The following is a 14,383-nucleotide window of genomic DNA, read 5'->3' on the forward strand; positions in this document are numbered from 1 at the left end:
GCCCGCGACGGCAGTGATGGGAGGCGCTCGTCCTCGCGCTCGTCCTCACGCTCGTCTTCACGCTCGTCCTCACGCTCGTCCTCACGCTCGTCTTCACGCTCGTCCTCGCGCTCGTCCTCACGCTCGTCTTCACGCTCGTCCTCGCTCGTCCTCACGCTCGTCCTCACGCTCGTCCTCGCTCGTCCTCACGCTCGTCCTCACACTCGTCCTCGCTCGTCCTCGCTCGTCCTCACGCTCGTCCTCACGCTCGTCCTCGCTCGTCCTCACGCTCGTCCTCACACTCGTCCTCGCTCGTCCTCGCTCGAGTCGCTGACGCACGCAAACAAACGAGTGAAGTCGCACGCTTGCACAAACACGAGCGTGCAATTGACACCTTTTCTCATTTTTCACATTGTTCTCCTTTTGAGTATTTCCCTCATGTTTACTTTCTTTTAACTTTAGCTTTCGAAAGTTTTCTCTCCTTTTTCTGTTTCTGGGCACTCACGGCTCCTCCTGGCTGTCTTCCTGGAAAGTCGCAGGTCGCGCGCACACGTCACACGTGCCTCCCACGCGCTTAAAACAGGCCTTGCAAAACACGCCTGCAAACACAAAAGAGTAGGAAAGCGGGGGTTAAAAGGTGACGCGGCGAGCGTGACCGCGCCCGCCGACCTTGGCGAGCTTCCTACCTGGACAGCGCCGGACGTCGCAGATGAATGGCGCAAGCCCCGCCCCCTCGCCGCAGGCCAAGCACATTTGCGACAGGTAAGCGTCTCCGCCCGGAAGCCTGACAATGACGACACGCGCGTTGGCACTTGATGGACGAAGAAAGACGAGCGCGCGACACGTGGCTGTAATGGCGGCAGTTTGGACATCAGGCGACATTTGAGCTGGCGTGAAATGGCGGCAGTGGGACAAACATGCTTCGTCACGGAAGGTAACGCTAAAGTTTGTTTTGACCGCGTTTGTTAAAAAAAGTCAACGGTTCTTCTTTTGTCCAATAGAGTGACACGATGGCGTCGACAGTAATCCTGCGCATGCGCACGGCCTCAAATCACGCCGATGACGTCATCGTGCCTGTCGATCACGAAGCGTGTCAACAATTTCGTGTGCATCAAAGATGGAAATAGAATATTGACAATAGAGCGAGATAATAACTTCTAAAAAAGAAAATTACATTTTCCATTTAACTTTAAGTCTTTAAAAAAGGCCTCAAAACCTTTTTTTATTTGAAATATAATTTTATATACATATACTTTGTTAGATGTTCCGGTTTTAACTTCTCATCTCATCTGTAGCACTTTGGGGAGTTCTTTGAAATGTAAAGCGCACGCATTCTTCTTCGGATCATTATTCATCGAATGAGCGTGCAGGCTGTTGTCTTTTGCTAGCTTAGCATTAGCATTCCTCTCATTTGCTCGGCCAACAGTCCAGAGGCAGCGCCGCAATTGGTCACAAATAAACAAGCACGGCATTTATGGACATCACGTTATGCTAAAAGCGCTTCCACCAGTCCCCGCCCCTTTTGACGATTGCAAGACGAGACGCACCGTGCACACAGCGCCCCGAGACGGCCGCAGGGCCCGGCTCCTCCCGCCGGCTTCCTGGCCGACGCCCTCACCAGGGCTCGTCCCGCTGCCCGCCGCTCGTCCAGGATCTGCTGGCGAAGGAAGCGGATGCGCGCCTGCCGGAGCGGGAAGTCAACGTCAGCTGGTCGGACGGCGGCCAAGCCATCGAGTGGCGTGCGTGCGTGTACCCTCTCGGTGTCGGGGTGGAAGTAGGCGCAGATAAGGCGTCGCGATCGCTGCACCATCCCTCCGGCGAACGCCACCAGCAGGGCCGCGCCCAACAGGAAGCCTTTGAGCAGAGCGGCCGGGTCAGAGGGCGACCTCCCGTGGCGGGTGGCGGGTGGCGGGCGGCGGCGGCGGCGGCGGCGGCTCACCTAGCGTGAAGCAGGCGGCGTAGTCGGGTTGTGACGGCGCACGTAGACACTTGCTGCTGATGACCGTCACGTTTCCCGCCTGCAGCAAGTTGAAGGACGCCACCAGGTCGCGCATGATGTCGGCCATGTAGCCCAAACCTTCCACCAGGATCGACACCTTCACCGGAGCTGCGGGCTCACACGGTTGCCGCGGTTACGCACGCCTGTCGGAAACTCAAGCTGACCGGCCGTTAACGTCCCAATGTGGATTTGATTGCGTTCCGAGCCGACCGTCGGACGAGATTGCCGTGGCCACGTCGGCGGAATCCTTTCCTCAAAAGAGGATTTATCGGTTCATGTCCGGCGTTGTAAAGATTCTCTTGCAACGCTCATCAAAACCAGACGGTGGCGGGCGTGAACACGTTAACCGAGCGTTTCCGAGAAAGAAAAACGCCGCCGCCGTCTGTCGTCGGCTCGCTTTGCGACATTCGCTGATTAACGCGAGACTCGTCGGCTATCAACACTTCAGCCAAATTTTGCACGTTGCTCATTTGGGCTCGTCGGCTCGTTTCGGATACGTGCAAAAGTGTCTAACGTGTCGGTGGCGTCCGTCGGTCACGTGAGCGCACAAGCCCGCAAAGTCAAAAGGTCGCCGCCGCTGCCGCCACAGTTTGCTGCTTTCACTCAACCGGCAACGGCGACCTTTTGACTTTGCGGGCCAGCAGTCGCCACCTCCGGCACTGACCACAAGGGAAGAAAGATGGCGGACGTGCAAAAGCGTCTAACGTGTCGGTGGCGTCCGTCGGTCACCTCGGGCCACGACGCCTCCCCGGACCTGCCGGTGCACCTGATCCAGAAGCCAGAAGACCAGGAAGTCCAGCGCAACCAGAACAGCCGAAATCAGCGCGTGCCGGCAAACCGAGGCCACGCCCACCAGCACCGAGCGACACTCGCTCCTCGTCAGCCGCAGGGCCACTGAAACGGGAAGCCAGCGGCAGGAAGTGACGGCGACCGCTCGCCGGCCTCGACTGACGCGTACTCACGCGGTCGAATGTAGAGCTGAGATTCTCGACGCGTGATTGGCAGGACGGAAGCCCCGCCCTCTGAGGTCAGCTGACAGTCCAGCTCGACAAACTGGGCGCTGATGTAAACGTTGTCGAAGTTCAAGTGTGTCAAGTACTTGTGCTGGTAATGCACTGCCCTGCGCACGCACGCACACGCGCGCACACGTGCACACACGTGCACACACGTGCACACACACACGCACACACACACGCACACACACACACCCGTGTTAGCAGCCATTAGCTTCCGCACACGTCACCACTTTCGAGGCACAGGGACAGCCTGTGGGTGTGGCCACCTGATCAGGGAGTAGGTGAGGAGCACAAGCCCCGCCCACACCAGCGGCCCTCTAAGCGCGGCGAGGACTTTGAGGTCCCCGCTCAGCTGCTCCAGGATTCCCTGGCCGCTCTCCCGCAGCGAGCGGCTGACGTCGGCGTCCGCCTCCAAGTCGGCCGACACCGACAGGTTGAAGTCGAACTGCCTGCGCATCCGCTGGAAGGCGGCGATGGTGGCTGAAGACGTGAGAGGGAGGAGTCAGGAAGGGGCGGGGCCGGGGCGGGGCCGGGGCGGGGCCGGGGCGGGCGCGGACGGACTTACAGTCGGCCAGCTTGTCCTGGAGCAGAGTGCCGACGTACTCCGGGACCAGGCAGAAGACTTCCGGGGCTGAAAGGCAACAAAACAATCCGCAGCACGCGACCAATCGTTTGCTTCTTGCTACGCTATGTGAGCGCAAGCTAGCTGATGCTATGCTATATTTCACGCTATTCTATGGTCTGCGCTGCAATGCGTTGGTTGGCAATAATTAATAATAATCATCAATAATAATAATAGTAACCATAAATAAATAAATTTTAAAATTAATACAATAATAAAATTAATAAAAATTATATCAATAATAATAAATGAATAAAATCGAATATAGTAAATCAAATTAACATTGATAACAATAATCAAGTAATCATAAACATATTAATAAAATCGAATATAAATAAAATAATAATATAAAACAATATTAATAAATTAATGACAATAAATAAATACAATTTAATATAGTAAAAAATATATATAAAAACGAATACAATTAATAGCATTAATAATAATCATCGTAATAATATATAGATAATCAAATAAATAAATAAGAAATTGTCATATAAAACAATAACAACATTAACTCATTCACTGCCATTGACGGTTATAAACATGTGATTAATTAAGATTAAAAACTTTAATCGCCTGACACTCCGAATTTTTTATATTTTCTTTGTTCTGTTTTTTATTCATTCACTGCCATTGACGACTATAAACGTCAAAAAATCCTTTCTTGTCCCAACTCACCTTTGGCCAAATTGCAAAGGCGCATGAAGTCGCTGACGACTTTACAAAGATGTTTGAAGTTGCCCAGCCGAGCGTTGCAGTCAACTCGCGCCTGCTTGAAGATGGCGCGACACTTGGCGTACGGCAAACCCATTTTGGAGTCGCACACGTTGCCGATGTCCACCAGGTAGTGAAGGACGTTCCTCACGGTGCGAGCTGGAGGAGGACAAAGACGCAAGGTGAGGACGCGCGCACGCAAGCTCTCGCGCATGGTTGTGCTTTCCTCACCAATTTGGCGGATGGCGTCGCTCACCGAGCCGATCAGCTTGTTGACCCGGGTCGCCATGGCGGCGGCGTTACTGCCCATCTGCCGGATGTGATCCAGCGCGGCTGCGAGGACGCGCGCATATTTTGTCCCGTGTGCTGCGGGACATGCGGGAAAGGCGGCGGCGGGCGTGGCTTGCTTACCCAAAAGGGGCGTGGCCGCATTCCTCATCAGCTGTCGCGTCTGATTGGCCGCCAGCTCGGCGCCGCAAAGGAGGCTGGCGGCAGCTTGCTCCGCATTCTCCAGCGTGTTCGCCACCGGACCCGACACCAGCAACCACGTGCTCGCCAGCAACAGGAAGTTACGCCCCTGAGCTACACACACATTTACACGTCTCGTGCAATCACACACACGCGCGCGGCGCCGGCGAGTCGACTGACCGGAGCACAGCGCCGGCATCATGAGGCCGACGGCGCCGCGCACGCGCACCGACATCCCCATCCCGAAGGCGGCGGCGGCGGCCACGGCCAGCGTGCTGTACACGCACGTCCACAGCGGCGCCCCCTCCAGGAAGAGCGCGGTGGCGCCGTAGCACGAGGCCAGCGTCAGCCCAGCCCCGAACGCCAGCAGGCTCCGCCCCGCCCCGCACAGGTAGCTTCGCACCTTCCGGCGCCGCCGCAAGGCCGCGGCTGCCGACGATGACGAGGATGGTGGCCTTTGGCGGGAAAACACGGTCAGGCTTTTCAGATACGAGCTCACTCGGGATGCTCGGACTTGGCCAGAGGCGGAGCTTGCCATTAGGCAAGGCAGGCAACTGCTTGGGGGCTCCTGGCCAGCAGGGGGCGCCAGAGGTTTGACACAAACCGCATCATCTTCACATTAGCCGTTGCGGCAATGACAAGTGACATTGAGAGTCACCTGTTTTTATTCCTTCTTAAAAACCAAAACCAAAAACAATAGAAAGTTCAATTGTTTTAGTCTTTTTTTTAATGAATAATCATGAATAGTAGTAAAGCTTTTATTTAAAAAAAAAACTGATTGTGTGTAGCTTTTTTTCTGTATAAAAAAAAAAATACCATGTAGTAAGGCTTTATTTATTTGTTTATTTTTATTTTTAAAAAATGACCATGTATAGTACGTTTTTTGATGAAACATCAAACATGCAATTTGTAATTTCATTTTCTGGCTCACTTCTTGCTAAAGTTAAAACAAACTAAAACAAAACAAGTCACTTGAATGAAGCACAATGACTGCTGATTGCTTCTTGAAGATACAGACGTGCAATTTTAAAATGAGGCACGATGTCTGCATCATGTGGTGATTGTTAGCCCGGCTGTGGCATTTCCCATCATGTGTTAGCATTAAGCTAAGTCGTTCATTCGGTCAAGATCTCATATTTGCGCTCGTCTTTCAAACTTGCGCCTGCAAGTCAAAGCAGGAGGGAAAAAAACGTTAGCTGCTTAAGACGGCTCGCTCGCTCACTGCACTTGCAGTTTCAAGCACTTTTCTTTTTATATATATATATATATATACAGACTAAAATGTTGACAGTTTTGGTCGACTAAAACTAGACGAATGAAATTGTTTTCTTGGACTAAAATGCTAGATTTATATTTGACTAAAAATGGACTAAATCAAAACAGGATGAGGTTGACTAACAAGCGTGAATCGAAACTGGACTAAATTTGAAAATGGCTGCTAAAATGAACACTAGCCTGCAGACAATTTGTCCTCACTACCACCTTGGGCCACCATGAGGCGATGACGTTATCACTGGTTTTTGTCCCCCCCGTCTTCATTTGGGGCGCTTTACCTGCCGGGGCGTCGCCATGGTAACCAGTTGACTCCTCTTCCGGCCATGGCGCAACTGGAGGTTGTTTTGAAAACAAAAGCAAACACTCAAGCTTTCCTTCACATGCTTTCTTGGTGTTTTTTCCCCCCAAAAGTTGAACGCGCGCGTCCGTCACCCACGATGAGACGCGTCCTCTTTGATGACGTCACGTGTCATAGGCATGTGACGTCACACAAGAGTCTCATTAGGACGCCGCATCGCAGCCAAAAGCTTGAGGATGATCGGCACATGAGGATGAAGATGATGATGACGGTGATTATGAAGCAGCAGCGCCACCAGCCGCTCGTGACGTCATCATGACTCGTGACGAGCAGCCTCGCAGCAGTGAGTGTCTTTCTTCTTTGTTGTTGACCGTTGCTGGCGTATTTGTGCTCTGTGACGTCCCCTGGTGGCGGTGACGTGTCTCGCAGCTGTGGAGCAGCTGATCCGCCGCTTCCTCCCACGTGGCTGCCATCGCTTCCTCATCGGCCAATCGGAAGAGCTGCGGCTTGCCGACGTCATCCTCCGGGCCCTGTTCGGCGCGCTGAGCGGCGCAGGTAAGACAAAAGCCAACAATGACACGCGGTGGTTTTTGGGTGTGCTTTCTTTATTAATTCCAACTCCAACATCCAATTCAAAACGAGCACACAAACCAGAACAGTGCTGTCGAACAAGAGCAATGACACACGTTCAAATGAATGACACTTCCTATATGGCAAGTGCATTGTGGGTAATCCGAAGAGCTCGAAGCCCTCCAATCTTGGGCCGGCCTTCCTTTTCTCCCCTTTTGCGTGTTTTTTCCTTCTCCCGGCCGCCTTTTTCTTTTGGAGTGGCGCTCACTCGCCTGCAGTTGTTTCTGTTGTTGTTGTTTTTCATTCCAAATGCTGAGCAAAAGTCTCCATTTTGTAATGGCTGCAAATGTCGCTGCTTTCACTTGTTTCAATGTTGCGACAAAATAACATGACACAATAATAAAAATAAGGATGAGGAACATCCTGTCATCCAAAAGAGGATGTGCTTGCTGTCCAGGTTTATTTTAGTTAGCGAAAAAACAAAAATTCAAAAAAACAATTTGGTTAACGACATGAAATAAAAGCGAAAACGCTTTTTAACGAAAACAGCTCATGTTTACAAAGCTATAATTATAGCAAAAATGTCCTTCGTTTTAGTTTTTGGTAACCTTTGGAGATGATTTTATATGGGATTTTAAATTGATTTATTTGACCGGAATAAGGACGTTTGAAAGTCACACAGAAGTGACGTCATCTAGCAGCAGCCAATAGGAAAGCACCTTCAGATGACGTCGCGGCGAGCCCACAACCAAATGCAACGCTAGCTAAGAGATCAGTTACTTTTCTCGTGATTTGACCAAAATGTTAATTAAACAAGCAGAGGTGGCAAATCCAGGTCCACAAAGTCAAAACCCTGTCCCCGTTTGGCTTCAAACCCAGGTGCTAGCTAGCTAGCTAGCTAAACTGTGACAAGGTTTACTTTGTGGACCTGGATTTGCCACCTCTGCGCACAAGAAATACATATTTAAAAACAAACAAACAAACACACTAAAAAACTTCTACTGAAACTAACTAAAACTAAGCATTTTCAAAAAAGTAATAAAAACAAACAGATCCACCCTGAAAATGAATTAAAACTAACTAAATTTAAAAAACTAAAGGAAATAAAAAGAAAGTAACTCACCTATAATAACCCTAGTGTTGTCTTTCCTTTCCTTTCCTTTCTTTCAAGTCCTTGAAGGTGACGCGATGCCCTGACGTGTGGGCAAGGAGAGCCCCTTAATGTCGTTTGTTGCGTCCGTTTTGATACCAAGACGTTTTCAATGCGACGGCGGCGCCCGCCACGCGAGCCGCTAAGTCAAGCGAGCGGCGTCCAACGAATAACAGATGACGTGCCGCCATGTGTGTGTGTGTCGTGTCACCAGCCATGTTCGCCGTCATCGCGCCGGGCCTGCCGCCCCACTTGAACCACTGGCTGACCTTTGACCTCAAGCTGGCCACAGGATGCCTGTTTACAGGTGAGGAAGACGCCGACGCCGACGCCACAGGTGTGACTGACCGCAGTTGTGGGCGTGCGCAGGGGCCTGTCTGCTGGGCGGGGCCACCTCGTCGGCCTTCAGGTGCGCCGTCCTGCTGATGCTTCCCAACATGCTGGGCTCCCGCGGACGCACCTTCATCACGCTGCTCGTCATCTCCGAGCTCTACTCAGGTCGGCGCACGCACGCCACACGGCAGCGGGACAATGCGAACGGCAAGCCGACCATTGACCAGCAACAAATGACTGGCAACAGACCGACGTTCCGCGTTTGGAATTGTTACTTTTGATCCGTTTCTCTCCTTTCACTGGAGTTACTTTTCATTTATTTAATAATGAAATCATAAATGATGAAGCACGATTGATAGCTGATCAGATGATTGACAGTCGGCAGACGTGATTGGCAGGTCAATCACGGCGGGCGGCCGACGGGTGATTGACAGGTGTCCGTCGACAGGCCCCGTGTCCAACATGCGGGAAAACGTCAAGATGGCCGCCGAGTCTCTGACTTGCAATCTGGAGCTTCAAGTGCGCAACGCCAAGTTGCTGTGGCGAGACGCCGTCACGCCCTTCCACCGGGTGGCGCAAGAAGTCCAGGTGAGTCACGTGAGCCTGGAAACGCAATCCGCTTCATTGCTCGCTGGCCCTCATCATCATCATCATCATCATCATCGTCATCATCCGTCAGCGTGTAACACTCAAATAAAAATACAATAAAATCCCGGTCCTGCATCTTTGAGATGTTCCCCACCTCCAACACACCTGAATCCAATGATCACAAGCTCTGCAGAAGCCTGATAACGATCGTGATCATTTGACTCAGGTGTGTTGGAAACAATTCATTTGCTTTTCATTTGGAAAAGACAAACGCTTCTTTCACCAGCATCCAACATGAAACACTAATGCGATCTAGTGGCATAATCATGACCTCAATGTTTGACATGCATTTGAACTTGGATCTTTTTAATAACTTTATGAATTTTCATCAGAATTTTGTTGAACATTTAGGAGACGTATAACATCTGAAATGAATTTGCACTTGAACTCAAGTAGCTCATGCACGCGTCATTGCGCCCAACGTTGACAATCATGGTGGATCGATTGAGGGAGGGGCTGATTTTTCTCCAAAGTTGCCACAAGAGCAATCAATCAGTGGAACGGATTTTTGTCGCCAGCAGGGTTTGGACTTTCTCCACCTCTGAGCCGCATGTACATCAAATGCTCAAGTCTGTTGCATGAAAACTACTACGGTGTGGCCCAATAATGACAAAAGTAGTGGTTATGGCGCAGTGAATGTTTTTGCGCTGTTGCATGCGCGCAGGCGGGGGAAGCGGACTTGAAGTCGGAAGCCGGCGGCGCCAGCAAGGCCTTCGCCGACATCCAGAACCAAATACTGAACAAGTACAAGCTTGGGCCGCTGCCGGACGGGAACGCCGGCACGCAAGAACAATTCGCCTTCAACACCATCGCGCAGTGCGACAGTGAGCCTTCGTCCTCATCCTCTTCCTCCTCATGCTCTTCCTCATGCTCTTCCTCGTGCTTGCGTAGAGATCGTCGACAAGGGCGTCGCCAAGTGTCGAGAGTGGTTCGGCGACAAGTGGAACGAGTGCGCCAAGGTCATCGGCGTTCCCGTCATCAAGCACATCCTGTGCGTGCCCATGAAGTTCCACTTCCTGTGTGACATCATAAGAGGTCAGCACACGCAACATGAAGATGATGAAGATGATGGTGATGATGATGATGGTGATGATGATGGTGATGATGATGATGATGAAGATGATGGTGATGATGATGGTGATGATGATGATGATGAAGATGATGGTGATGATGATGATGATGATGATGATGAAGATGATGGTGATGATGATGGTGATGATGATGGTGATGATGATGAAGATGAAGATGATGATAGTGATGGTGATGGTGATGATGATGATGATGAAGACGAAGATGACGACGGCGACGATGACGACGCCGTTTGCGTTTCGCCCCCGCAGTGATGACGGGCTGGTGCAAGCAGCACATCCCGGTGGAGCAAAACTTTGGCCAGCTGTTCAATCGTGTGAAAAGTTCGGTGGAGCTTCTCACCCGCCAGTTCACCAGCACGCTGGTCTTCAAGGTGGTCCCCGCCTGTTGTATGTGCGTGCGTGTTGCCGGCTGACACGCGCCTACGTCGCCCGGCGGCGCGCCACAGGAACGCGAGCGGCAGTCGGGGCTGGGCGGCGAACTGGCGAGCGGCAATTTGACGCGCGGCATCCAAGATTCCTTCCGCCAACTGGACGGCGGCGCGCGGCGGCTGCTGGACATCCTGCGCCTGCTCCCGTCCTTGGCCTTCCTGTCCGTCTTTGCGCAGTAAGTTTTCGGCGCCGGCCGGCCGCCGTTGCATCGCCGTCGGCGCCCTGACCGCCTGCGCGTCTTCAGGTGCTTGGGCTATGTGCGACGATTCCGAGGAGACGTTTACTTCGATAACTTTTACCTCACAAAGTATTTCGCCATCATCGACCGACGAAGGAAGTCGCAGGTAACGAACGCCTTCATCATCCTCTTCATCCTCCTCATCCTCACCTGCGTGCGTGCGTTCAGGGGAAACGACATTTGTTGCCCCTCACGCCGTCTGAGAGGCAAAAGTTTGTGGACCCCTGGAGCCTCAAAATTCACGCAGAGGAAGTCAGACAAGTGGTGGGCTCACCTCACACGTGCACAGCAACGCACACGCACGCACGCACGCACGCACACGCATCATTGTGCTTGCGCAGCTGTCGAGTGTCTTTCAGGTGTTGTCTGTCCTCCTGCTGGCGGTGGCGCTGCTGGCGCTGGACGGGTCCGTCTTTCGGGTTCTGGACGTGGTCAGCAAGCACACGCACGCCACCTTCAACTTCAGCAGTAAGACACACACGCACACGCACACGCACGCACACGCACACACACCTTCAGCTTGAACGGTAAATGTTGGCTAATGGTGGGCGTGGCCTCCTTTCAGGCAGCCAAGAGGTGGACGTCCAAGTAGGCGGAACCTCGATGATGGCCCGTCTCCTGAGGAAGTCCTTATCCGCCTTCAACACGTCGTCGAGCGTTCGCATGGTATCCGACAATCGGGGTGAGTCCGTCCGTCTTCGGTACGTAAAGCCGCGATCGGCTCAACTTGCCCCGCCCACTCCCTCCGTAGGCTGCGTGACTCCGCCCACCTCGCTGGCAGCCTTGGAGTATGTCAGCATTAGCTCCTACCTCCTGCTGGCGGCGCTCTTCAGCGGCCTTCAGGTTTACGCCAACCGCCTGCGCAGGGTCATCACCGCCTTCTACCACCCGCGGGTAACGCACACCCGCTTTTGCGCTTCGCATGCTAAAGCTAACGCTAAATGCTTTCACTTTTGCACTCACTTCCTTTCCACCTTGCTGACGCATTTCCAACCATGCGTCGAATTCCGACAAGCGCTCTCCGTTTGACTTGTCGACGTGCGCCAGCTGCTGCCTGATGTGGCAAAGACACGCACACGCATAAGCTCATGAACGCGTGACGTCACGTTGGTCTCAACTTACAAAAACATCAAGATGCGACACAAAATGCAGGAAATGAAAATGATTCTTCTAATCAAATTAGACATCTTTAAAAACACACTGCTCCAATCAAATCTAGTCTTATTATTGGGAACGTGTGAGTACGGGTACCAGGTATCGGGGCCAATTTCATCCGCATCTTACGGCATCAGTTGTCGTGGAGGCTGCCGATACCGGCCGCCGATACTTTGGGTAAACAAAATCTGACCTGGAGTAATTCCTCTTGATTGGTTGTTGGCGCGACACGAAATGTGACTGCTTGCAGTCTGCAAAAAATACGGCGAATGATTAGCTGGCGGCGCTGGCGGCGCTGGCGGCGCCGGCGGCGCTGGCGGCCTGTGACGGGCCGGCAAGACAAGCGGGCCCGGGAAAGACGAAAAACAAAACGTTTGTGGAGGCGCGTGCCAGTCCTTCTGGCGGCCACGTGCTCTTCCACCAGCGGCCTGTTGGCGGTGCGGAGGCGCGTTCTCACGCCAGCCGGCTCGGAGACAAACCAACGCGTTTGGATTTGTTTAAACTCAGCAAACAAACAATCGGCAGCTTTCCGTCCAATCGTTTCACATTTTTGAAGCAAACTGACTGAAAAGCGGACACGCTCAGTCCATTTTCTTCACAAATTGCAAACAATTGGATGGAAAACTTGTGAGTTTCCATCTGCTTTTGTGAAAATCTTCCCACCAGCGTCAGCTTTGTCGTTTTTGTCTTGCAGAGGGAGAAAACGCGAATCTTGTTCTTGTACAACGTCAGCCTGTACAGGAGGATGTCGTGCCAGCCCGCGCCTGCGCACCACGCCCGCGTAAACGTACGCACACGCACGCACGCGCGCACCTGCCGGCAAATGCGCACGTTCACAACAATGCGCGCGTGTCATCCGCAGGTGTTGGAATGTTTATCTCGACTGTGTCAAAGGCGGCGGGAAGCGCCCGGCTCGGATGTTCAAAGGGTGTAGAAGGCCAGAGGGGTGGCATTACACTCATGTCAAAGGTCATGCACACAAGATACATATGACGGAGGCCGTTTTGCTGTCGGCACACGTGTGGAATAAAAGGTCAAAGTTCAAGCGACAGGATTGTCTTTGTTGTGCTCTGACGGGACTGAAAAGCAAAGGAAGGCGGCGGCGGCGAGTGGCGGACGCCAAAGCGCACGTGACGCACAGGCGCGCTGGTTTCTCACTCTGGGTGGGAGGGGCTCACCCTAGCCTTGGATTGGTCGCCGGCCAATGTGACCGACTGGTCGCCCGCCGCTACAGCCATTGCTCCTTTTCAGGCCAATGCAAAAAAACAATCAGCACATTCATACAATGCATCAAATCTGATATCAATCCCACAAAAACAAACTTCCCAGAATGCATTGCGGTCACAAGAATGAATCAACTTTGAGGCTCTCGTTGTGTGCGTTTGGGTTAGCAGTAGTTGAATGGGCGTCACATTTCAAACTTTTAGCTTGGATTTCTCTTGCACTCATGATGATGATTAGTATTATTATTATTATTATTATTGTTGACCTCCCAAAAAAAAAAAAAAAAAAAATAATTATTGTTGACCTCCAGGTCAATTCCTCGCACAACTCACCTAAGCATCGTTTGCCAATTCGAAGATGACCTTTGCGCAACACATTTCACGATATATTTCAGAATACGAGATTGTAAATAATGAAAGCTTGCTGTCAACGATTGCGGTAAAGTGAAAATAATCGGCAATTTGACGCATCATTTTGGCCCAATTTTGAAGGCCTAATCGGTCCCGGCTTGAGAAGGGACGACCCGGATGCAGTGAGGTAGGAGAGCCACGGCAGGGATGCGGATAACTTAGGTTTAATTTACCAATAAACGTAAACACAAAATCCCGCTCACAGGCGGATAACTAACAAAATCAAAATCACGCACGGTGGCGGCAAAAAGGAAATTGTTGTAGGCGCGAATCCAGTCGGGTCAGGAGAGTGGCGTCTCGGAGTGATCAGCCGACACTCCTTGCTGTGTCCGTCAGGCTTTTATTCTGGCCTGATGGCCCGATGGGCAGCAGGTGCGTATGGTGGGCTCCGCCCACCAGCTGTTTCCGCAGTGCCTGCAAAGGAAACCGAGCAGCTGACCCAAATCATGACACAATCGGTTGCTGACTTTTGCCAAATCTGACATCCGCTTGCGCAGGTGCGACCGGCAATCGGGCGACTATTTGACGCCGTGCCTCGTTTAATCCGGTGAAAATGGAGGGAACGGCGAAGATTGACTTTTGTTGTTTAGCAATTCAATGACGCTGCATTGACTTGCAAACAAAAAAGTCAATCATGCGCAACCTGAAATTTGCATCCAGCACATTTTGTCAGATATCAAGTTAGACCGGAGACCTGCACCGACCAGGACGTCACGCCACGACGGTCACGTGATCACATTTGGTGATTTGGAGTGACATGA

At 51.9% G+C, this 14,383-nt stretch overlaps 2 protein-coding genes across 12 annotated transcripts; one reads left to right on the forward strand and one right to left on the reverse strand.

The window, feature by feature from the left end:
- Nucleotides 1-60: 60 nt before the first annotated feature.
- Nucleotides 61-6,820, reverse strand: dcst2 (DC-STAMP domain containing 2). Of its 10 annotated transcripts, XM_077575082.1 has the most exons (15): nucleotides 6,355-6,814; nucleotides 4,982-5,256; nucleotides 4,745-4,915; nucleotides 4,565-4,666; nucleotides 4,298-4,492; nucleotides 3,560-3,625; nucleotides 3,261-3,474; nucleotides 2,941-3,098; nucleotides 2,708-2,872; nucleotides 1,919-2,086; nucleotides 1,733-1,833; nucleotides 1,527-1,660; nucleotides 666-763; nucleotides 485-578; nucleotides 61-309 (listed from the first exon to the last, which is right to left on the reverse strand). In XM_077575082.1, the coding sequence occupies exons 1-15, from the start codon at nucleotides 6,399-6,401 to the stop codon at nucleotides 276-278; spliced, it is 2,022 nt and encodes a 673-aa protein (XP_077431208.1). In that variant the 5' UTR covers nucleotides 6,402-6,814; the 3' UTR covers nucleotides 61-275. The 10 variants fall into 10 exon arrangements, 9 of the variants coding, with proteins under 9 accessions (XP_077431208.1, XP_077431207.1, XP_077431205.1 ...); XM_077575081.1 differs by lacking the exon at nucleotides 6,355-6,814 and having other exon boundaries at nucleotides 4,982-5,535; XM_077575079.1 differs by lacking the exon at nucleotides 6,355-6,814 and having other exon boundaries at nucleotides 1,527-1,833; nucleotides 4,982-5,535.
- dcst1 (DC-STAMP domain containing 1) lies at nucleotides 342-13,037 on the forward strand. 2 transcript variants are annotated; one of them, XM_077575083.1, is made up of 17 exons: nucleotides 342-913; nucleotides 6,488-6,717; nucleotides 6,804-6,929; nucleotides 8,309-8,401; nucleotides 8,464-8,592; nucleotides 8,876-9,015; nucleotides 9,740-9,899; nucleotides 9,967-10,110; nucleotides 10,416-10,537; nucleotides 10,613-10,770; nucleotides 10,840-10,939; nucleotides 11,002-11,097; nucleotides 11,175-11,301; nucleotides 11,399-11,515; nucleotides 11,585-11,727; nucleotides 12,683-12,775; nucleotides 12,851-13,037. In XM_077575083.1, the coding sequence occupies exons 2-17, from the start codon at nucleotides 6,690-6,692 to the stop codon at nucleotides 12,920-12,922; spliced, it is 1,848 nt and encodes a 615-aa protein (XP_077431209.1). In that variant the 5' UTR covers nucleotides 342-913; nucleotides 6,488-6,689; the 3' UTR covers nucleotides 12,923-13,037. The 2 variants fall into 2 exon arrangements, with proteins under 2 accessions (XP_077431209.1, XP_077431210.1); XM_077575084.1 differs by having other exon boundaries at nucleotides 342-741.
- Nucleotides 13,038-14,383: the final 1,346 nt, after the last annotated feature.

This window comes from Vanacampus margaritifer, chromosome 9 (assembly GCF_051991255.1).
Source record: "Vanacampus margaritifer isolate UIUO_Vmar chromosome 9, RoL_Vmar_1.0, whole genome shotgun sequence".
Lineage (NCBI taxonomy): Eukaryota > Metazoa > Chordata > Actinopteri > Syngnathiformes > Syngnathidae > Vanacampus > Vanacampus margaritifer.